General features: G+C 41.7%; 1 protein-coding gene across 2 annotated transcripts in view; it reads left to right on the forward strand.

Annotated features, from left to right (window-relative positions):
- Nucleotides 1–9135: 9135 nt before the first annotated feature.
- The window catches only part of SLC4A4 (solute carrier family 4 member 4), a 305356-nt gene continuing 289170 nt past the window's right edge, over nucleotides 9136–25321 (forward strand). The window contains exon 1 of one of the 2 annotated variants that reach the window (XM_060092522.1): nucleotides 9136–9209. In XM_060092522.1, coding sequence (XP_059948505.1) covers nucleotides 9137–9209 — 73 coding nt within the window. In that variant the 5' untranslated portion in view covers nucleotide 9136. The remainder of the gene's footprint in view (nucleotides 9210–25321) is intronic. The other variant, XM_060092530.1, reaches the window with a different exon arrangement.

The raw sequence follows: 25321 nt of genomic DNA on the forward strand, positions 1-25321 counted from the left end.
TAATTGAAAGTTAGCTTGTGTATGGGGTTCATGTTTGAAAACTACATTCAGGGTCTTTACACTTAGAGATGCACTTAGTACCAAACATGTATGTACCCTCACTGTACCCCTTTCTCAATGGTTGATTGATGGATCAATCCATTCATTCATCAACACTTGATGAGTACTTACTATGTGTAGCGCCTATGCTTGACCCAGGAGGTAGAAAGGCTCTAGAAAGATGATACTTGCTCTCAAAGAGCTCATACGGTAGTGGGGACAACTGCCATGATGTGTCCAAGGACAGTCGCTTGAGGTTAAATAAATGATAGTGCAGTGTTGTACCTGCTGCTTGAGAAGCAGACACGTTCAAGGAGCCAGTGGAGAACAGAGGAAGAAGCATGGCTCTTCTTGGGGAAGGGTGTGTTTGAGAGTGTAGAGAGCATTCTAGAGAGTTGGATCTTGAAGAATGGGTTAACTAGGATGACATGGTATTTAGAGGAAACAGCATGTACACGAAGGTATGGTAGCCTGTTCAGGGAATGGAATGGCGTGGAGAGTGGCCAGAGCTACGTGTGGAAAGCTCATGATAAGCCTTAAATTCCATGTGAGCAGTTTGGACTTCATCTGCAATGTAATGAATGATCTTTAAAAGAAGAATGATACCAGATTTCTTCTATAGATGGATGGATGAGTGGGGAGTGAGTTCAGAGCCAGGAAGACTAGTTAGAAACCATTGGTGGGAAGGCAGGTAGCATTCCAGCCCCGATACACTCACTTCTAAGCCTGGACATGTTGGCGCATGCGTTGCAGGATGGGTTTCCAGCTATAGATGCCCTTTCCCCCACTTTTACCCTGTGGGCCTCCCCTTCCTTCCTTTGCTCTGCCTTCTTTCCTTGGCTGCTGGTTCGGTCTGGCTCTTGGCTGGAGGGCTGGCCGCAGGGAGGATTTGGGGAACAGGATGGATGTGCCCACTGCTTCCCTCCTGGCTGTCCCATGGAGTAGCCCCAGCCTTCCAGTTCTCGCCTGAACTCTCTCTTAGGACCTTTCTGTTTTCATACCTGGGCCCTTGAAGAAGGGCAGTTGAAAGTTAAGAGTTGAGAAGGGAGCCTCCTTTTCCTGTTCCTAACAGTCAAAACTCTGAGAAAACTTTCGGTGGGCAAAGTGCTGAATTTTTGATGTAGGAACTCTGGTCAAAAGCAGAAGCATATGGTTTGGAAGCAAGTGGATCAGCCCATTAAAAAAAATTAAAGGGTGTAAGGGTAAGTCAGGCGGATGTCCCAGGGGGTCAGGCAAGCTGTTCCCTTTTCAGCACTCAATACCCTCTCTACAATTTCTCCCTTCATCTGTCACCTCCCCTGAGCCTCCAGGCCCTTCCTCTCCCTTCACGCTGTCTCCATCATGCTACTAGTTCTTTCCCTGTCCTTTATTGCCGAGCCTGCTCCAGCCTTTCAGAGCTCAGTCAGCAGTCTGAGGACAGTGCAGAAGACCTTGCCCCAACATGCAGAAGATGGGAGAGAGGAGTTTGATCCTTGGCCTTGAGGGACAGTTTATTGCTGGTCTCCCCAGTTGACACTCCCGTGCATTTGCTTATGGGGACAGAACTATGGCCTTTGGGCTTGTAAGACTGTTAATTACTCTACTATACTCTCTGGACCCTTGGGACCTTAGATTTAGATTCAACTAAAATTAATTGAATATATTTACTCTGGGAACTTACTTACTTAATACCCTAAGTCACTTATGAAGTGTTTTAGGGTCATTTTAAAGTACACTGAAGCCAGAGGTTAACTAACTTTCCCAAGGTTACACAGTTACTAAAGGGCACATCTGGGATTTGCACTCCCTTTTACCTGATTCTGCATATGTGTAGATGGACCAGCTTCTGTAACTGGCCATCGTATTAAATAAAGTTTCCAGGGGAAATTTTAAAAAGCAGATTTGAAATGACCTTTTCTAAATTGAAATTTTTATTGAAATAATTGTAGATTCACATGTATATTTGAGAAATAATACAGAGAGATCACTTGTATACTGACAGTATTCCCCACCATTAACATTTTGCAAAACTTTAGTACAGTATCACGACCAGGACTTTGGCACTGATATGATTCACTGATCACTTATGATCCACTTATTCAGATTTCCTCAGTTTTATTTGTACTTATTTCTTTGTATGGGTGTATGTGTGTGTTTTTAGTTCTGTACAATTTTATCAACTGTGTAGATTCGTGTATTTATCACCACAGGTAAGATACTGAACAGGACCAACTCAGCAAGGACCTTTCATGTTGCCCTTTTATAACCATGAGCACCACCCACTGCCATCTCTATACTCTGGTCACCACTAACCTGTCCTTCGCATCTAAAATTTTGTCATTTCAAAAATGTTGCATAAATGGAACCATACAGTATGTAACCTTTTGGGATTGGCCTTTTTCATAGCCTAATCTCTTGGAGATTCATTCAGTTTACTTTTTTTTCACCAATAGTTTGTTTCTTTTTATTGCTAAGCAGTATTCCATGGTATGGATATACCAGTTGGTTTAACCATTCACCTGTTGAAAGACATCTGGGCTAATTACTAGTTTTTGGCTATTACAAATAAAGCTGCTCTGAACATTCATGTACAGGTTTCTGTGTGAAAATAAGTTTTCACTTCTCTAGGATAAATGCCCAAGAGTGCAAATGAACTTTTAATGCAGTTCATAAATCCGGAATTATGTTTGGCGTGATCCTGCTCTGGATTCCATTTTCACCTTTTATCCAGTGTGCAGTCTGATTTCGAGTGGGGCTGTCACCCCTTTCTCCCTGGCCTCGGGCCTGTGTACATTTCCAGACTGCTGAGGGCACTCCTGAACTCTGTGGAGGGGATTTGCTTTGCTTTGCTGCCGCCTGATCGCTGGGACTCGCCTCTGCCATTAGTCATGCTTGTCAGGTTTGCCACGTTGATGTTTCTTTCCCCCAGCACCTACGTCCAGAGCTCCAGGAGTCTCTACAGTTAAGCCCACACCCGCGTTCTTCTCCCTTCCTCCCTGTGGGAGTGGAAGGCCCTCTCAGCACCCGATGACAGGTGAAGTTAGGAAGGAAACAGTTGCAGCTTTTCCTCCGCCCCTGCTGTCCACTTCCCTGTAGTGAACACGTGTTGCCGAAAGATGGCAGTGCTCTTTGCAGCCACTGGGATTGCTCTCCCCTGTCGCCTGTGCTTTGGAGAACCGGTGTTGTTCTTTATGTGTATGTTGAAAACGTGGCCGGCAGATTTTCCAAAACAACAAAGGCACCAGTAAAACACTGTGTGGTTTACAAAGTTTGAAAGAAAACATCACGTTGGCAAATAATGGGTGATGAAAACGGTTCCCCACTTCTTAGAGATGAGTTGAACAGGAAATAGAATTCGGGGATGTGTGTGTGAGGGTATAATTTTAGATGTCAGTACTGGTGGTTGCATTCTGTGTGGCTCCTGAAAAAGACCTGTGAAAATACTGATTTTTTGCCTCCCATCTGATCTAAGACCAGCCAAGGAGCAAGGACAGCCTGCATTTGAGCTCTGAGACTTGAGATGAACCCCTTTTAGTCCTCAAGGAAAGGCCCTTATGCACAGTGTAAATATAATTTTCACGACAGCAACAGCTAATACTAATAATACAACTCTTCACTTCCTGGTATTTGTCCACTCCCCTGCATGCGTCACTTCAGTGTGTGTGGGCATGTGTGTAAACATTTGCTGTGCACAGGAAAGCTGTTGTAAAGTGAGAGATTATGGGGTTCCCTCGCTGTTGTAAACAGCTAGTGAGGATAAAGTGAGATGAGCTTTCATGTGAGGTTAACTGATTAACTTTAAGTTGTACGCATGGAAAGAACCGGTGGTGTCAAAGTCGGGTATGGACTTGTGAACAACTGGAGCCGTTCTGCTCCCTAGGGTGCCATGGTCTGGTGCCTTTTTGGAAGCAGTCAGAAAGCCCCACTGTTCATTCGATCCACGTGCGGCTTGGTTAATTGGAGAACAGGGTGTGGAGGAGAGGGGGTTGGCTCTGGGAGTGGCGCTACAAGCCCCAGAATGATTCCTCTATGTACACAGCAGTGTGCCAAGGTCAGAGGGCTGCTTTCCGCTTTCCTGGGTCTGGGTGCTGCTGCGGCTGTGACCCTGCAGCTCAGAACATAGCCGCGGTCCTGGGGTGGCAAGGGGACACGTGGCTCCACCTTAAGCAGCAGCCTTTTTGCTGCTAGTGCATCTTTTGGCAAAAGCCTTCAGTTAGGAGGAGAATTGCTCTGCATAAAGTTATAACCCTGAAACCAGATGCTGTTACTATAGAGACGAGTGAAATGCTGGCGTGGGAGACAGAACAGGGGAGGGATGGGAGAAGGGAGGTGGGAGGGCAAGTGAGGCTAATCTAAAGGCTAGCACACCAAAGACCTTCAACCTTTAGCAGCACTGTGACAGGGCATGCTCGTATTCTGAAACTTGTATGCTGGCGGCCTGCCACTTGCTGACGGGCTGAGTGGCAGCTGCTTGCTCTGTGTGGACTAGCTGGTGAGCACGTTGGCAGTTGGCGAGGGCTCTAGGGGTGGGAACTCAGAGGAGTGGAATGTCGATGGGTGCCCATGGCCCAATGGCTGACAGTTTTGCACACATGTTTCTCGTGCCGGGCTTAAGTCACCCTTACAAGCCTGTTCGGCGATTAGGACCGGCTGCTGAGAGCCGGTCCGTTTGGCAGCAGATTTGACATGTGTTACAGTTAAATCACTTTTGTGTCCCAGAATAATGGAGGATGAGAGAAGCCCCATGTTGTGTGGACTTCTGGGGAAGGGGTCTAACTTCTGCTGTCAGAGGCCCTGTTGAAGGAAGGCAGTATTGGCCCCGTGTGGATTTTATACTGACTGGTATGATCCTTATCCCCGTGATGATGGTGAGAAGCTTGCAAATCTGTTCTGAACTTTGCCTCACGCTGGCGATGCGAGCAACCTAGGGCTCTGTTTAGAAGCATGCTCCTTCCCTTCTTTGTTTTCAGCAAGTGCAGTTCGTATGAAAGGAACATTTCAGAATGGATTTGGGGGCCTGATTAGGGACCAGATGAGTTCATTTCTTCTTAATGATAGAGGGGAAACCTGGTTGGGTCAGACGGTCATTTTGAAAGATATCTCTGTCTTACTAATAATAGCAAGCAACTGCTGAGAGGATTTGGTGGGGAGGGCGAACACAAACCCAAATAATTGACACTTGTGGTGTGAAGATGGAAGAAAGCTGTAAAATCCCTGTACTTGGTGCAAAAGCCCAGATGTGCCAGGCTGCACTTGGTCTTGATGGGGAGAGGGCTGCTCTGAGCGTGCAGGTTTTATATTTTCAGTTTGCATTTTCTTTTTCACTTCCTACAGGGAGGAGGAGGCTGCTTACAGATGCTCTGCATTGTCCATCAGAAAGAACTAGGTTTCTAATTACTTGCTATGTATAGTCTTGGAGGGAATGTGAAATATGTATCAAAGAGCCAAAGAATGCCCCAACCATTATTCTCACTCTAACTCAGACAGAGTCTGGGGACAGTGCTTCAGTTAGGCTGGATGGTTTTCTCCACCCAAGAAGAGGGCTCTGGGCATTCACGTTTGTACGGTCTCCTTCAATTGTTACTGCTTTCTTCCTTTAATTCTGCTTTGATTGTTTGTTGTATGCGATTTTGGGAAGGGCTTAGGTGCAAAGGCTAATAAACATTTTATTTAGGAAATGTGTGGAAAGTCAATAAATGACTTTGGGACCAGCGTGATTAATGGTGGGGTGCAGAAATGATATTCTGCGGGAAATTGTGTTGGATTCTATAGGTTGATAGGAATGGAAAGCGTTTGTTCTGAGAAGAAATGTGGGCCAAACTACTCTTTGTTTCCTGAAGGGGAGACAGTACTATGAATGTAGATGCAGTAGTACAGGACTTCAGGATTTTGTTGTGTTTCCAAGGTCTTTTAAGGAAATTTCTCCATTAAGCTGTCATCCTAATCTAGGTCTACAAATGCTGTATTACTGATGGGGTCTTGTTCTTTGGACCAACCCTCAGATTGCTAGGGGAAGTCTTCGAGAAGGCAGATATGATTACACCAGAGCCTTTGTTTGTCTTGCTCATCCCTGTATCTCCAGTGCCCAGAAGGGTGCCTGGCACCTAGTAGGTACTCAGCAAATATTTACTGAATGAATGAATGGAGGAGGGCAGGAAAGAGAAAAGGCAACGACTGAATGCTGCCTGTGTGTCTAGCACTGTGCATGGTATGTTTGAAGTACTTTGGTCATCGTCACCAATGACCTCCATATTGCCAAACCCAAGTTTTTCTTCTCTGTCTGGGTCTTTCTCAGCCTCTCGATAGCGGCACTCTCCTCTTTCCTCAACTTCCTTGACATCACTCTTTCCTGGTTTTCCTCTTACCTCATTGGCTGCTTTTGTTCCTCTGCTCTGCTTGTTAAATGTTGGCATGCCCGGCATGCCTGGCACTTGATCTTAGGTCAACTCCTCTATTTCTGTATTTTATTCCTGCATTTCATCTAGTAATAGCTTCAGATACCAGCTTTATTCGTTGATTCCCCAATTTTTATCTCCAACCTTAGGCTTCTGAGCTCTAGCCTTAGACCTCCATCTAGTTGTGTGCCTGACAGTTCTTTTTTTATATATAATAAACATCTCAACCATAAAGTGGCTGGAAAAGAACCTTTGGTTCCTCCCCTGAAACCTGTTTCTCCCATAGACTCCTGAGATAGTTTCTTAGTTTCTTTTGTCTCCTGACTATGCGCTTTTCACATAGCAGCCAGAGTGATCCTTTGAAAGGCAAAACAGCTCAAGTCACTTGCCATCTTAAAACTCTTCAGAGGCTGCCGTAACACCTAAAATTCTAACTTCTTACCATGAGCTGCATGGCCCTGATTCCCTCCTGCATTGTCACCTCCGGTTGATCTTCTGTCTGTCTGTGCAGCCTCACTCACCTTGCTCTGTTCCTATAACATGCTAAACTTCTTCCCACCTTAAGGCCTTTGCACTTGCTATTCCCTTTGTTTGGAATGTTCTGCCCTCAGATTGTCAAATGCCTGGTTTCTTCCTATCATGTTCATCTCTGCTCAAATGTCACCTCCTCTGAATCCACATCTGAACCACCTTATGCTAAGTAGCCCCCTGCCTTATTATTATTTTTTTCTGCAAAGCAATTAATGCTAAGATTACCTTGTTCATCTATTTATTATTAGTTTTTGAGGCATTTTGTCTGCCTTATTCAAAAATGTATTCCCCTCCCTCTCAAGAGTGCCAGGAACATAGCAGACACTAAATAAATATTTGCTGAATCAGTGAATATGTTGGATTATTTCATCTTCATGGGAACCAGAGGCTCACAGAGGCTGGTAACTGACTTGACTTCTCAGATCTTCAAGGCATTTTCTTTTCTACTGTGATCCTGCTGGCTGATCCATGTCCTGTTTTTATTTAGTTTTATATTTTTAGTTTGAGTAGAGAAAAGGAAAAAAGATGAACTTTCACGTATAAGACCCATATCCCTGAAAAAGGATATTCTGCAAGTTTCCAAAAGTAATGAGTTTCTTAATGGCATTGTCCACCAATAAAGGTCAGGTGAAGAAGAAAGGAAGGAAACAAACCTTTATTAAACATGTAACAGGTGCTAGGCACAAAACTGAGTGCTTTCATGTGTGTTACCTGATTTGAATTTCCTACAAGGTTGATATTATTTCCCCCTATTTTGGAGATGGTAAAACCAAGGCTCAAAAAAGTTGGATGCTTTGCTCTAGGTGATACAAATACTAAGAGGTAGAACTAGGTTTTTAAAATCCAGGTCTACCTGACACCATATTTCTGACTTTTTAAGCTCAGATGGTTGCTTTGTGAGATGCTCCTAAAATAGAAAGGAAGAAAAAGTGAATTCAGTGCATATCACATAGATGATAACAAATATGGGAAGCACAAGAATAAGTTATACAGACAGTATGGAAAACAGACCTACAGTACGGTATTCAATACCCGAGCATATAATTGGATGAATGGAGTACAGAGTGAACATTTCATTCTCTGGTAGAGCTCATGTACGGTATGACATAGGACAGCTGTCCTCAGAGAGCGTTCTTTGTTTCTAGACCGGTACGACACAAGCAGCATTTGAGCAATTTGGGATTTCTTTCTGCTTTCACTATAAATAGAGTTCATGGAATTCTGTATATCAAAGTTAATGCAATGAAAAGAAGTCACAGAATATGGAAATAAACCTTAACTTATTCTATAAACCAGAGACATGTTTGGCATCTGGAGGCCGTACAAACGCTGTCTTTACTTGGTTGGATCCTGAGGTCTTATTTAGCATAGGAAATTGCAGACATCCTATTATGTAAGGAGACAGGAGGACAGCATAATGTGGCTATGAAATGAAGAACTTTATGCCCTTCAGGGAAGAGTTAACAGGACAGATATACACAGAGAGAGACGTGTGATTAAGAATGTGGAAAATGAATGAATGGGTGGCATATATATGTGACTGTTGCCGAAGCCGGGTTGCTGGATAATCCTCAGATGTCAGATTTCCGTAAGGCCAACATGTGACTCAAAGCTTGCCACTCAACAGAGAACACTGGGCTGTGCTGGTATTAAGAGGCTGGCTGGAAGCTAGGCTTCCACTGTGCACTAGCCTAGCTCCCTGTCGCTTTCTGTGCGTGGGTGGGTGTGCATGTGTGCGTGTGTGTGTGTGAGGGTATACATTTTTATGCAGTGGGTGTTTAAAGAGCTAAGCACTGAAGCTGGATTTCCACAAACGATCATCACGAGCACTCCAGGCACACCAAACTTCCTCTCTTGGTATTTTTTTTTCCTTTCATCTTTTTTTGGGGGTCCATCCCAAAGGGGAGAACCCCCAGCATCCAGCCTAAAGGATCGAGATGATTTTCTCTTACCTGTCCCTGTGGGTGCCCTGTCAAGGTTAGAACTGAAGCTATGTGGGACCGGCATATTCTCAAGCACCAATGAGCGGAGCTGAAGGAGTGAAGCAGCAGCAGACACCAAAGGAAGAGGGACTCTGCCCTGTTAACATGAACAGCAGCTTGCAGGTTCACCTGCCCAGAAGCTGGGCTGTGTCCAGTGGCTCACTCCAGGAGAAGTCTGAGCATTCTTTTTTTCTTTTTTATTACTATAGGATGGAGGATGAAGCTGTCCTGGACAGAGGGGCTTCCTTCCTTAAGCATGTGTGTGATGAAGAAGAAGTAGAAGGTGAGCTCGCTGGGTCTGGGGAAGTGTATATGCATATACATATGTCTTTGTAAATAATAGCACTCATGCATTTCATGTATCTTATAATTTTGAAGTTAAAAACCCAAGCCTATCTGTGGAGTTTCATGAATCTCCACATTTTGCTTCAACACAGAGTCATTCTAAGAACTTCCGTGGATCATCAGAATTTGAATCAGTGTTATCCCGCATGGTTGACAACAACAACTAAAAGCTCTTACTTTGAAGCAGGTGCCTGTGTTAGCTGTGCCTCTCTGTCAGAAATAAATATTTTGCCAGATAATATTAACTACCTTCCAATAACTAATTCAAGGAAGCTGCTAGATTTATATAAATGTATTTGGCAGTATCTTCTAATATTCTTTCTTATAGCCTGCAGGTTAGAAAAACAGATGTTGCAGAGAGAGAATGATACCATTACTACAGGAAACATGGGGCTAAGCTGAGGAGATAAAGAGTGGTACTTATGGATGTGTCTCAGTTAAGGAAAGATGGACAAGCATTTTTTTTTTTTTTTTTTTTTTTTTACAGGGAAGCCACTTGGGGCTGAGTTTTCTTTGTGGGAAAGTTTTTAATTACAAATTCAGTTTATTTAATGAATGAATATGTTTATCTATTCACTTTATCTATACACTTTTGTACTGAGTTTGGGTAGTTTATTTTTTTAATATTCAAAAGTCTATTATAATATTCTATTATTATCTTTTTAATATCTATATCTGTAGACCCTTTCTTGATGTTGTCACTCTTACTCTTTTTTTTTTTAGCATCTTTATTGGAGTATAATTGCTTTACAATGGTGTGTTAGTTTCTGAGACAAGCATTTTTTACTTAAAAAATCTCTAGGACCTCTTTTATTAATGTTCTCCAGTGCCAGTTGAAAATCAAATAAGAGTTAAATTTTAGCTGGTGCTATGGTGCTTTCAGTGTGCCTTTTCTTCTCTTGTCTCTTGACTTATCAATGATGTGGGAATAATACTATTTATTTGATAGTCATAAGGCAGGGCTTAATTAATATTTATTAAAATAATTATGTGAAGGCGTGACAGGTATACAACATTTATAATGACAGTTTTAAAAATAATCAAGGTTCTAGACAGTACTCATAAAGTTAAGTAAGACTTCCTGGTGAACCATGTCCTAAATTCTGCCCTTTAAAATCACCTGAGAAAAGGATTCATACGTATTTTGGAAACTCCAGTCTGATGGGTACCATTTGGTAATTACTTAATGCCTACCAAAGACTTGGACCAGAGGGGTGGTGGAGTTGGGAAAAAGAAGGTGGGTACTGTGTGTTCTGGAGTGATTCGTCAACCAGACTGAACACCAGGTCCCAGGCAAGTGATACTCCTGTGCCACCTGGGGTAGTGTGAATAGTGTGGCCATTATGTTTCCTAGGTAAGTTTCTTCTGACCCTGTAGTGCTGGAGTATTGGTTCCCCCAGCCCCCCATCTCCCCACTTCCCACATGTATACTCTTGAGACTGACTAATAAGAATTTGATGCCTACGTTTCTTAGGAAAAAGGAAACCACAATATTTTCTTTCATATTGTTTTATGGGTTCCTTGCACTTTTACAACATGACTGTGGGAAAATGCCAAGTTAGTGAAAGCAAAATAGTAAAACTTTTGTCTGAAGATTCTTGTAACCCATGCTGCTAAGTCTTCATTGTGCTGACTCTGTCACTGTCCCAGTGTCAAAGGGGAGATAAGAATCTTAAAGTTATAGCATATGAATATAAGAAATATTGTAGGAATGAGCAAATATCCTATAATTTCAGGACAATTAAAGTAGAAAAATCAGTGAGAAAGCTTGGGGGTGAGATGTGTACTCTGTGTGTGTGTGTGTTCCTTGAGAATAACCTTCTAGCTAAGTTCACAGGAGATGTAAATCACCTCTTGAATTTGTAAGGTCTATAGGATTGACAGCACTCTACTGCAGTAGGATATTGTACATGGGTTTCTTAAGGCTTTGACTAAGAAGTTTTTCCCTTGATTTTCAAGCACAAAATTAAGACAACACTGTATGGGGAGGGTGGGAGGGAGGGAGATGCATGAGGGAAGGGATGTGGGAACAGATGTATATGTATGACTGATTCACTTTGTTATAAAGCAGAAACTAATAAAAAAAAAAGACAACACTGTAATGAATAGCACACAAATCTGTAGCTGGGTTTCTTTATGGAGAAACAAAAAAGGCAAAAGGTAGAAATATCTGTAAAATTGTCTTTGTGATGACTCAACTTGCCACATGGATTTTGTGTATTTTCCTATTCTGGTAAGACTTCTGTTTTAATGGTTATCTTTCACATCAAGTGGAGCTTGGGTTGATTACATTTCTTTCAAAGCATGTTTAGCTAGTTGCCTGTGGTTGAATCCTGAGGCCCTGTAGGATGGTTGCTTATGGCCATTATTTGGTGAACATCCAACAGTATGGGCTCCTTATAGCAGAAGTCATGAAACAGTAATTAGAAACTGTTGTTTCTAATTCAGTGCGCTCCCGGTTGACCCTCCCATTTTCTCACCTGGCTTCATCCATTTTCTCACCTAGCACTTAAATTTTGTAGTAACTCTAGGTGAAAGTGTAAAGAAGTTGAAATGGAGGTGGGCTTGATGGCTTATTCATGGTCCCAGTGGTTGAGAGTGAAGAAACAGATGACTTGACTGTCAAGACTTCTAATCAAGATTTTGATGGGAATGTTTTCCGCAAGGATGTGAGTCTATCTCATTTTTAATTGCATAGAGTGTACTTGAAGGAAAGCAGACTGTTATTTTTGTTATGAAGTAGCTGAGTTTCTGGTACATTTATGGCGGAAGTAAGTGCTCCAGGTTTAAGGATCAGAAATTCAAAGGGCAAGGAGCTGAGGGGCTTCCTTCCTTAAGCATGTGTGTGGTGAAGAAGAAGGAGCTGGAACACCTAACATTTCTGTGATCAAATGTGTTTCCTTTTATCCAAGTATTTATTTGTCTTGCTTCTTGGATAAACATGGTTGAAGTATATTGCAGCACACTTGGCAAAAGTGAACTTAAGATAAAACTGTTTCTTAAAGTAATTTGCACAAATAAGATGCACTCCATTAAATGATTATTAGGGTGACTTCCAGTAACTCTAGTTACTCTGAAATGTTTATGCTTTTAAAATTCTTCTTAAGGTCGCTCAGTTTGGGGTGACTGGATTCAGCTCAGCCTGAAGGCAAGAAGAGTCAGATGCTCCCTGGTAGTTCTTTCTAATGCTGTAGCTCTGAGCAGGGGAGACAGGCTGAGATTTCCAACCATACCCTCAGTTCACCTGGTTCAACTCTACTCTCAGTGGGTGGTGTGACACTTAATCCACATTCTAAAAACTCAATAGAAAACCATCAGCTGCAAAACTCACTAAGAATAGAGTGAGTCAGAAGAGGAGTCATCTTCTGTTTAAATAATGAATTTGTCTATGTGAGATATATATTTAAAGACCTAAAGCTCCTTTTCACATAATTTGCCTCATGTGCATTTGTGTTAATCGTTTAAAAAGATACTCTTGAGAAAGGAAACCAAGCGTCGAATTTAATCTTTAAAATAAAGAGTGGCTTGTATGTCTGTTCTTTCAGTGGTTACTGTGTTTTGTAAAGCTAACATTTTTGGCATAGAGTGGTTACTGTGGATAAACTCATTTAAAATTTGTAACATTTCAGATATCATATTTGTTTCTGTTCAAAAAGGCTCCCGCCCAGACGTTTCCACAGAATTGGTCTATAGATGACAAATTGACATTACCAGAGTGACCCAGAAATGCCCACTATGAGGAACAAGACTGATTTTTCATTTCAAACACACTTAATGGAAATTGGCAAACTTTGTTGGGTGAACCGGGGTTGAGATAGGAAGAAAGATCCCAGGTAGCTTTTTCTAGAGGAAGAAATTCTATGGATTTTTTTTTTTTTTTTTTTTTTTTTCGGTATGCGGGCCTCTCACTGTTGTGGCCTCTCCCGTTGCGGAGCACAGGCTCCGGATGCGCAGGCCCAGCGGCCATGGCTCACGGGCCCAGCCGCTCCGCAGCATATGGGATCCTCCCAGACCGGGGCACGAACCCGTATCCCCTGCATCGGCAGGCGGACTCTCAACCACTGCGCCACCAGGGAGGCCCCTCTATGGATATTTTATCCGTTAAGGTCAGCCAGGATTTTGGATCTGTATGATATAAACAGATTACTTAATATTCTCATATTTTGCAATAGGGGAAAAAGAGCAAACTCCACCTTATCCTTGAGATAAGGCCTTGGCTCTGCAAGGCTAGGTAACTCCCCGGCAAGCATTGGCAACTCTGACTTCACGAGGAGGGGCCTTTTCTTAACATCAAGCCTACCCAGCAACTCAGGAAGCATGAAGTACAGCAAGACAATATTGGCTGAAATGGGTCTGCATTTCTGAAGTTTGATCGGTACTCTAAATGCCATTATGATATATTGTGGTGGTTTTCCTCTTCCATTGAAAACCAAGTCCAAAAGGAAGTGTGCTCCCATCTGTCCAAATGGAAGAATAATTCTACAAATTCTCATGTCTACTGATGGATATTAAGAGAGAGAGTATGGTTGAAAATGCATGGAATTTACAGGAAGGTTATTTTTAGGGAAATAAAAGTAAAAAAGTTGGACAGGGTCTGGAACAAAGTAGACATTCACTAAATATTTTGTTAAAGGAAAGAATGAATAAATGAATGTGTAAATAAACTAAATGAAGCATATATAGAATTACTTTATATAGTCCTCTAAAATCTTTGTTTAAATTTTTTTAGTTGGAAATTTGGTTCTCTTACTTCTCTTAGTCAAATGAGATGATATAGTCTCTAATGATCCTATGTTTGCTATTAATCCCATTTGATTTTGCAAAGATCATTGATATATTTATATCATTTATATTGATAAGAAAAAGAAGCCCCTAGAACACCTCCACCTTATTCTTCTTCCTTCCTCTGCTCTGTATTTTGAGGAGAGAGACTAAAATGATGAAATGGTGGCTTTTGTATTTTTGGAGGTCAGGATCTCAACATTTTACAGACATGAAATCATAATGACTTAAACCTATTTTTCACTAGAGGATATTGTGATGATGTATTTATATGTATTGGAGGAGGTAGTAGTCTAAAGAAAAAGTGGGGCCTGGTGGACATTTGTTAATAATTACAATGGTCAAAAACGAAATTGCCGAGAAGGAGTGAATGAAAACCTATCAGCTGGGAAGGGAGGGGCTGAGCCCAAGCTGGCGCTATTCTGAGCGCAGGATGTAAGTGTCCGGTTGCGTTTTGCTGACCTCCTCTCTCCTGTTCAGTCTAATTGCTCCGAAACAGTGTGTACAGAGGAAATACATGGGCAAATATTGCTGAAGGAAAAGCCTTCTTGAAAGAAACAATGTATCCACACGTTGGAGAGCTTGAAGGAAATGCCGGTGAGGTGTTTAAGGGTTGATGCTTGGGTTCCCAGAGCAGGTTGAGCCCAGGCAGACCTTTCCCAGTGTCCTGCTGCTTTCTCCTTGTGGCCCCAGCTGAAAGCCCGCCAGAGGGCCTAAAGCAGGCAATACTTAGCTCTCTGAAACCTCCTGCTGTGTCAGTGATGTTAAATATTTGTATATAGGTTTCTTGGATGATAATTCCATGGGTTTTTGAAACTGGAGTCAGACATCCCTTCCCAGAGTTTTCCAATTGTAGAGAATTCCCTGGTAGTGTAGTACGGGCTAAAGCCCTCTGGAAGCCACTTTCTGTCCTAGGTGACTACATTCTTTTATGGCAAGAGGCATACAAAATTGAACTTGGTACTTGAGTTGTGTTTTACAAGGATTCAGAAATTCTGAAATAATACACTTGGAGCACATTTTGTCTATAGTTGAGTTTCTTTTTCAAAGCTTTGTATCTGCTCATATTTTTGAGACATATTATTTCATATTTATTTTTGGGAGTCTCTATCATTTGTGTTATTCATGTGTTATTAAAGCAGAGTGGCTAAGCATTGGTTTGGGAATAAAAGTTTAAAACTTGCTGTATTGCTGAAGCATTGCATAAGTGAAGCACGAAACTTAGAGTTTGGATTTTGAATTTCTCAGTTCTGTAAAATGAGAATAATAGAACATGTCATTCACCGTAGAACTGTTTAAATAATTACCAGAAATAATGTTGCTGCTGTACCTGGCATTAGGCATAGGAGTGCTTTATACTACACCACTGTCTGTCTGTCCTTTTGCTTTCTGATTGATACAGTCTCACCAATAATTTTTTTTTTTTTTTTGGCACATTGTGGCTTGTGGGATATTAGTTCCCTGACAAGGGTTTGAACCTGGGCCCACAACAGTGAAAGCACAGAGTCCTAACCACTGGACCACCAGGGAATTCCCCTCACCAATAATTTTCCATGATGATTATCATTCCAAAAAATTCGAACTGACCGAAATGATGTTTGTTATTTGCTTATTTCATCTTAGCAAGGCATCTATCTCTTGCCTTCCTAACAAACACGCTTACCTACTGCTTCTTCTATTGGAAAAGGAAAGCTAGAAAGGTCAAGAGAAATTTCCTGAGGCCTGCTGTTTATTTCTCTTTGGACTCATTCTGATTCCCTTTAAGCTCTGGGCGTGAGGTCTGATTTCCATCGTTAGACTGCTCCGATAGACATTACCCCTAGTCTGTGGAACTGTCTCGTTTTCCAAGAAGAGACACACTAACTATAATTGCATACAGGGTAAATTACAAATGCATGCCCACTGTCTAATAAAGCCTGCAAAGTTACTTTTTCTGGAAAACAGATTTAAGTGTATGATATTTTCCTACCAATGAGGAAGATTCAAGGGTCTATTATATATGTAATATGTATAAATATGTATATATATATTTTTTCTTTTTTTCCCTTCCTTGCTCTGCAGCATAGGCTAGGGTAATTCTGTCCCCTACTGGCTGTTATGTAATTTAGGTGCCAATTCAATGAGATTATTCAATAGTATAGAAATAATACTAAGTATTCAAACCTGAGCTAAGTATTTCTCCATTTTTATCATTACAAGATTCAGAGTCACTGGGGGAATTGAAAATTGGGACTGATGAGGGACAGTAGAGTAAGAATGGAATAAAACTGAATAAAGCTCAGTTGAGGCTTTCCCATTGCTCCGGTGAGCATACCGGTGGGATTTTGTTTTGTTTTGTTTTGTTTTACTTTTTTGGCTGATAGCATTTAGGGGACTGAGGTGAGAGCCTGCCATGGCAGGAGTTCACAGGAGGTTCCAAATATTGTACCTCTGAAGCTGCTGATTGCCAGGTGGCATGAAGGTGAAGGGAGGGAGGGTGGTGAGTGACATCCATTGAATCAGCAGTAGAGGCGACTTAAATAACTCCCTTCCCTGAATAGCTGCAAAAGCTTTTAAATCTGGTTAATTGTTTTTACCTTTCTATAGAGTTAGAATTACAAGGCAGCTATCCTAAGTGCTATATCCAGCATGTTCACCTTTCTTGATACTGTGTTGACTTTGAAAGGAGAACAGACTTTACTTAAACCTCTCCGGACATGACTTTACCAACTCTTTTCATGGTGGGATACTCAATAACTTTTACAAGGCCAAAACTTCTGGAAATAAAAACGAGTGTTTGAATTTTAGTAAAACTGGCCAACATATCAGCTTTAGAGGGCCAGAATCTCACATTTATGGATTAGTTAAATCACCACCCTACTCTCCAGTTGATTATTAAATTTTCAACAGGATTCTATCCCTGTTGAAAAATAAAGACAATGTCTTGGATGTTAAATGAAAGCTCACAGTCAAATCCAATGGATATAGGTATTTGGCAAATTCAGTCGGTATCTGGGTTGAGATACTTTTATTCAGTCTGCTGTGAGTTAAAGAACATGGTGGGGAACCAGGAGTCTCAGGACCTATTTCTGTTCTTGGCTCTGCCCCGTCTTACTGGGTAACATGAGGCCAATCATGTTTGTGTGGTTATGTTTCCTTTGTAAAGAGTGCAGTTAATAACCTATCTTCTTATCCACCTGCTGGAGATGCTCTAAGGATTCTTGGCTAACACCAGAAAAATACTTTGATATTTGCAGTAAGCCATTGACGAATTACTTAATATCTGAATCTCAGTTTTTCATACAAAGAAACAGCATTGGTACTTCCTTATCTCCTAGTTTTGCTAGGGATATAAGTAAACTAATTTGAAATCCCCGGAATGAACTCTGTAAATTTAAGATGTTATCTTCCTTGGTTATATGCCTTGCAGGTGATTTATCTTGGTGCTTAACACTTTCTCACCAGTGCTTGCTGTGACTGCAGAATGCTTTCAGACTAAAGCTGATATCTGGTGATTAACAAATTAGTTGACTAATATCTATGTTAACTCTTCTTATGAACTCTCATGGACAGTGCTTTTATTAACTTTTTTCTTTAAGCTTATCAAAATGGTAACCAACAGTTGCAGATATATAAGCTCTAATATGTTGCATTTTTAGGCTCATATGTATCATTGAAAGTGATAATATATTCCAATTAGGGACATAATTAATGTGCGGTCAAATAAACCAGTCATTAACTGAGGACACAAGGTTGTTTGATGTGATAATTTAGAGAGTGTATCATGTAGGTGGGTGAGTTTACGTGGGAAACCAAGGTATGTATCTCCCATAGAGTGACATTAAGTTGAGACCTAAAGGGTGAAGAGGGTTAGCTAGGTCAGGAATAAGGGAAGCCTCCCAGGCAGGGTGTGTGAAGGCCCAGTAGTGAGAAAGAGGTAGGCCTGTTTGAGAAGTGAAAATAAAGCCCATGTGGCCAGACTACATGAATAGGGAGAGAGTGGCCTGAAGCGGATGGAACCCAGATAATTCATGGCCTTTTATACTATGCTAAAGATTTAGGATTTTATTGAGGGTGCACTGGGGAGCCACTGCAGAGGGTTGTAAGCAGGGAAGTGACAAGACAAAATTTGCATTTTAAAAAAGATCTCTTTGGCTCATGGGTGGAGAGAGCATCCCAACAGGGCAAAGATAAAAGTGGAGACACTGTTGCTAAGATTCAGCTGAGAGATGATATTGGGTTAGAGTAGAGGGACAAAAAGATGGGTTGAATTGCCAGGACTTGCTGATGGACAGATGGGTGGGTGGGGGTGATTGCTTCTGGATTTGTGCTATGAGCAATTTGGGAGACTTATGTGCCATTTGTACAATGGGGAACACTGGAGGAATAGTAGTGGAGGATGGCAGGCATTCAGCTTTTTGAGTCTGAGAGCCCTGTGAGACGTCCAAGTAGAACTCTAAAGCAGGCACTTGGCTACACAACTGGAGCTAAAAAGAAAGGGCAGGGATGGAGATGTAAGTTTTGGAATCCCAGGGAGATAGCTAGCATTTCAAGCCATAGGAATGGATGACATTACCAAGGGGAGAGAATAGAGTGAGAAGAGGACTGGGTTGGGCTCTGCTCTGCCAACCTTTGGAGACTGAGAAGGAGCAATCATAGAAGCTGGAGGGTAACCAAGAAAAGGGTGTGTCTGAGGCCAAGAGAAGAGCATTTTCAGCAAGGTGCCAGTGACCGACAGTGCTGAGTGTGCTGCCTGGAGTCAAGTAGATGAGGAGCCAAAAGTAACCAGTGGCTTTGGCAGAAAAAAGGGCTTGGTGGCTTTTGTTAGCAATCTGGGTGGCATGGTTAGGAAAGAGTCAAATCGGAGTAGACTGAAGAGTGTGCAAAGAGAAAGCTATCTTCATAAGAAGTGGCGAAGGGACCTGGAGAAATAGTAGAAAACTTTTGGCCTTTCCCCTGTGTGCTCCATTACACTTAACCAATTTGAATACTTAGGATTCTTATAGAATTTTTAGAGCTAGAAAGGATTTTAGAGAAAATGTAGCTCAATGTTCTCACCTTACACATGGAGAGGTGAGCCTTGGAGAAGGTAAAGTGATTTGCTTGCAGTAACGCTGATAGTAATTTGGCATAACTAGGACAAGGACGCAAGCTTCTTGACTTTCCCAGGGCAGTGCTCATTCCAAAAAGGTGTGCTTGAAGTCTGGTTCCTCTGGAGCGGGAAAGGAATTGAGAAAAGGAGATGGATGAGAGCTTAAAGAAGCGCTTGGAAGAATAGGGGGTAGAAAGAACTAACTGGAGAAGAATAAAAGGTGTTGGGAGAGCTTATGAAAAGGTGAGAGAGAAAGAAGACAGAAGCCTGGCTGGCCTCATTGTTTGCATGACCGCAGATGCTCGTGGGAGGACAGATGTCAGAGCCAGAACGTCTTCATGTTCTGGGGCCGTTTATGGTATAAGGGTTGTAGCTTTAAACTTGTTATTCTCTGGTTATAAGACAGAAACATTTTCAAGAATTCCTGAGCCCTTTTTGTCTTCTAGGTAGTTGGTAACTTGAAAGGCCTAATCGATGACCTTTTCCCTCCTTGGCTGTATTTTGCAGACAATGGAAAATGGGGGGTAGTGTGGGGGACTGGTACCATGGTAGTAGGAAAGTAGGAAAGGAAACCTTATATAACCAGGAGCACCAAGATTCCCGGCCTCTATGTCATTAATTTTTTGGCTTTAGTTGGTTCATTGGTACATGAAGAGGTTTAATCAGGTGATCTTTAAGGTCATTTCAACTCTAAAAGTATGATTATGAGCTACAGTGTCAGTGAATGTTGTCCTCTTTTCTGGGTGCATGTGGAAAACCATAGTCATGAAGATTCTGGGATTGGGCTTAACTAGTCTCGTTTAAGTCTCTCGAAGCACTTTCCCTAGTTCTTGGTCATTGTTCTAGCCCCATGGCATTATCCACATCTCATTTACCTATATACAGGTATGTGAGAGGAAGGAATTATGTGAACTAATATTAGTGATACCTGGTTAGCCATGAGTGCATTGACTATACGGTGGATTATCTGTCTATAGCGACTAAAGACCACTCTTCCTATTGCCCAGGCAGGGCTTAGGCCAGTGCTAAAAGGGAAGCCAGAATAGAGTCAGAGATGAACAATGCGGTTAGAATGAGAGTGTGAATGTGCGCATTTATGTGTCTGTCTGAGCTGCCTCTCTGGCTGCAATTGCAAATCCGGTTATCAATGACCATTGGATTAGCCATTGTTTTCTCTCTTCCAGTCCCACTTGCCATTCAGTTGTGCAAATGGTGACCACAAGAGAGATAATGGAAACTGTCAGTTCTCTGTGTTTGGCTCACAGGTGGATTTTGTCTGACTGCATGTGTACTGCACATTAAAATGCTCCAGCTCTTTCGGGGTTCTGGGATGTCAGGATGAGTCAAGGGTTCATCTCTTCCTATTGGGTGGCTCCTCTTCGCTCTTAGCCCTCCCCTGCCTGGCTCTGGCCTTCCCAGGCCTTTTGGCTCCACTCTCCTCTGTGCTGTCAAGTAAAAGGACAACAGACCTGAGCCCTGGAGGTTGGCACTCACAGCATGAAAGCTCTGGGGGAGACCCTCCCAGAGCAGGGTGGAAATGTCACGGCATTTGTTCCTGGGCCGGGTGAGGGAAGATTGAGGTTATGGAAGGTATTGCCTCTGCTGCACAGTTAAGCTCTGCATAATGACTAAAAAACAGCTGAGGGATGAGTTAGACTTGATCTAAAGTTGGCTATTTTGTCCTGCGCAGAGTGAGTGTTCCGGAGTGCCTTAGCTGGAGAACAGAGAGTGTTCACAAGTTATTATCTGGGCTCAAGGGGTGTGGGAAGGAGGAGAAATAGTACTTTGTTTCTTCCCCTTTGGAAATAGGAGGGAGATATAAGAACAACACTTACCTTTGTGCACCAGACACATTGGAAAAGACACTTTATTGACACTATTGGATTCGGATTGTCCATAAAAATGCCTAACTCTCTATCTCCATACATAGAGATTATGTATATATATATAATAGAACATAATATAATATATATAAATCTCAATATAAATGTATAGCTGTAGGTATAAATATAGGTAGTTTATATCTACAGATATGAAGATAAAAGAGGTTTTGCTAGAGCAAAGTTAAAATTACTTTGGAGAAGCAGCTTTTTAGAGATTGTGAAGCACTTCAGGAGCTGCAGTTTATAAATGATAAGGTGATTTTTAGTCCTGTTTATTCATCAAGATAGGTTCCTGTAGTGCCTTCAAGTGGTTGTTCTGGCCTAGATATCTTCAAATAATGAATGATCACTGAGTATAATAAGGTTGCATTTCTTTAAAAAAATACTCACTAATTCAGACTTCACACAGTGCTGGTTAGTTTAGCTTCTGTTATCAGCTATTAGTAATGGAAGCTGTATTGGAAACTTAACTTCAGTGTGTGGTCATAGGGTCCTCACCTTTACCTAAACACTGTGATTAGGACTGTTTTGCTAAAAATGAGCACTTATAAGGCAGGTGCAGAAGTTTCCTGAGCTTTAGCTTGTCCTTTAGGATGAGAATTGAGCTAAGTCACCATAAGCTCATCTCCTGTTTGAGACCTTTTCCTCGTGCTGTTTGTTCTTGCCTAGAGATTGTTATCATCATCATGATTATCAGCATCAAATATTAAATATTAAAAGTACTGTGCCTAGTAAACACTAGGTAACAAGCTAAGATTTCTTATCAGTCTTGCTTGGGGGAACCCCAAGTTGCCTTAAGGATTTCCGGGAGGCTTTCAGTGAACAAAATTCCCATGCAGTTCAGTGGGAAGAAAAGTATTTCCCTGTTTTTCATCACTTTTACTATTTATTTACTTTCATGCCTGCTCCTAAGTGTAATTGGTAGCATTAATAATAAAATAGATTACTAATCAGCATTCAAAATGGTCTATAAATAAATTACATATGTAGCATGCAATTACCTATTAATAAACACATGCATTTTTATTTTTTTTCTATGTGAAAAGTTGCCCCTATCCAAAATACAGAAATAAAAATCATCCATTGTCCTGAGTAGTGGTGTCAGTTTGAAGTGTGGACCCTCATGCAAACATCTAAACAAGGGCTGACTTACCCTCTGTTAACTGCAAAATTACATCATGCCTTTCAAAGTGAGTTTTCTTTTCATGAACTGGTATATATGCTCAAGTAAATTAGCAGTGTTGCTTTGATTATTTATTAATAGAACTGGTTATGGACACTCTTATGGGTTTGTGAGTAATACACTAGCAAGTTATTTATTAAAATATCTAGGATTAGACATACTGATCTATTTCTTATTATATAAAGTGCCAAACACACAACGTCTGTGGCATCTGGACTTGACACTGTGATTCTGTTTAAGGTTTCTTATGCATGTACTTCTAAAAAACCTTCACAATTCATTTTGGTCCAAGAAGTAAAGTCTTCACAACATCTTTTTAATAATCTATCACTCATCCAGGGTCTTTGCCTCCTCTTCCAACAGTGTTCTTTTCATAATTAAAAAGAAATAATACATATCTCTTAAATTTGCCTCCCTCCCCTATATCCCCCTTGGCAATAGCTACAACATGTTTAAGGCATCTTGGCATAAGACCAGGTTACTTTATTTTTAAAATTATTATTATTTTTTCTTCTTCTCTCTTTTTTTTTTAACATCTTTATTGGAGTATAATTGCTTTACAATGGTGTGTTAGTTTCTGCTTTATAACAAAGTGAATCAGCTATACATATACACATATCCTCATATCTCTTCCCTCTTGCGTCTCCCTCCCTCCCACCCTCCCTATCCCACCCCTCTAGGTGGTCACAAAGCACCGAGCTGATCTCCCTGTGCTATGCAGCTGCTTCCCACTAGCTATCTATTTTACGTTTGGTAGTGTATATATGTCCATGCCAGTCTCTCACTTTGTCCCAGCTTACCCTTCCCCCTCCCCGTGTCCTCAAGTCTGTTCTCTAGTAGGTCTGTGTCTTTATTTCATGACCTTTTTTTTTTTTTTAGATTCCATATATATGTATCAGCGTACGGTATTTGTTTTTCTTTTTTACTTCACTCTGTATGACAGACTCTAGATCCATCCACCTCACTACAAATAACTCAATTTCGTTTCTTTTTATAAGACCAGGTTACTTTAGATAAGCCAAAGAAGGCAGTATTTAATTTATATTTGGGGAATATTGCTGATTAGTTCTGAAAGAATGATGTAAAGTGCCAAGTGTCGTGGAATCTTTGCTTTGAACTGGAGAGAACAGAAATTCCATTGATTATATAAAGAGCAACAATGTGGATAAAAATCAAATTGGGAACATCCCTCAGTATTAGAGAAGTTCTGTAGGAGGCTGGGGGTGGCTGTGAGGGAAGGTAGATTTCTGGGCAGAGATTTAGGCCTATAGATTTAGCTGTAGCTAAAGGATCACCAGAGGACAAGTAGAATCTCTGCCTAGAAATCTACGTTCCCTCACAGCCACCCCCAGCCATCCCCAGCTTCTACCCCCAGTACTGACATCTCAGGTCTTAAAAAATATTTACATACTGCTTTATTCCAAAAAGGTTTCATGTGAAGGGAAAATAACAGGTAAAAAGTTGGAATAGCAAGGTTCATATTTAAAATTCACCTCATGAAACTCTGTCTACCTACTACCGGTTGGCCCGAGATTTGTCTCTTCTATTTCTAGCAGTCAACATGAGGAAGGAAACACAGTCAATTACAAGGTAGTGTAAATATAGTGTACATTACAAAAAACAACCCCCAAAACAAACAAAGCACCACCAAAGCAGTAATAAAGTACTCACTATTCTTTTTTTTTTTTTTTGGCGGTACGCGGGCCTCTCACTGTTGTGGCCTCTCCGGTTGCGGAGCACAGGCTCCGGACGCGCAGGCTCAGCAGCCATGGCTCACGGGCCCAGCCGCTCCGCGGCACGTGGGATCTTCCCGGACCGGGGCACGAACCCGTGTCCCCTGCATCGGCAGGCGGACTCTCAACTACTGCGCCACCAGGGAAGCCCAAGCACTCACTATTCTTGATGTTGAGACCTGAGAGATATTTCTCCTGTGGGATTTTATGGGTTAGTTGGTGACAATATCCTTGACTTCCCTGAACCTTGGTTTCTTTGCCTGTACAATGGGGATAATGACAGTATTTAATTCTTGCAGTTGTGAGGATCGCATGAGGTAATAGAAGTAGGAGACCTAGCCAGAACCTGGCATATTTGTAAGAATTCCATAAATGGCTGCTATCATCTGTATGTATATAAAAACAGCACCATGTTTCCTAAAGGAGCTAATGATCTATCCTGCATAGAGAGGCATACGTTGTTAACCACTCAGTCCACTGCAGAAATTTTAGTTTGGCTGATTTGATAGGTTTAATTCTATAAAGTCCTAAATCATCATTGGTAGGGAAGTAGGTATCTGTGAAAGCCTCTTTAACATGAATGGCTACAGAGTTACTAGTTGTAAAAGATCTCTGGTGGCCTGAAATAATGATAGCAGCTCTCAGTGCTGTTAGTTTAGAAATATTTTAGGAATTGGGAGAAGTGGACATGATAGCACGGCAAGACTTCTGCTTTCACCTGAGGTGGAGCACGTGAGGATGGAAGAAACAGGGATCACCTAGTGATGATTTCTGATGGTCAGAGATAACCAGGAAAGCCATGTTTTCTTCCCAGTAGTACTGGCTGTGGATGGACTGTGAGATATTCCCAAGACATTTAGAGTTTCTTGGGAACTTGCACCATCTGTCAGAGAAAGGCATGTGGGGTACTTATTTGAACACATGGTACTGAGGCCACTGCCAAATCAAGGACTGAATGCCCTTTGACTCACACCTAAGTGAACATTGTCAAATGTGGATTCCAGTAGTTTTACTTTACAAAATTTTGAGTCGCAAGAATGTAACCTTTATTTTAATAACATTTAAAACAATCACCATTTCCTTTGAATTCTACCTATTAAAATTTGTTTTTTGCTCCTTCTTTTTTTCTTTTTTTCTTTTTTTTTTTGCGGTACACGGGCCTCTCACTGCTGTGGCCTCTGCCGTTGCGGAGCACAGGCTCCGGACACGCAGGCTCAGCAGCCATGGCTCACGGGCCCAGCCGCTCTGCGGCGCGTGGGATCTTCCCGGACCGGGGCACGAACCCGTGTCCCCTGCATCGGCAGGCGGACTCGACCACTGTGCCACCAGGGAAGCCCGGGGCTGTCTTAAAAGGAACCATATTCACGGTTGGTACCTGGGCTTCATGGTGCAGCATCG

Source organism: Mesoplodon densirostris, chromosome 1 (assembly GCF_025265405.1).
Source record: "Mesoplodon densirostris isolate mMesDen1 chromosome 1, mMesDen1 primary haplotype, whole genome shotgun sequence".
NCBI lineage: Eukaryota > Metazoa > Chordata > Mammalia > Artiodactyla > Ziphiidae > Mesoplodon > Mesoplodon densirostris.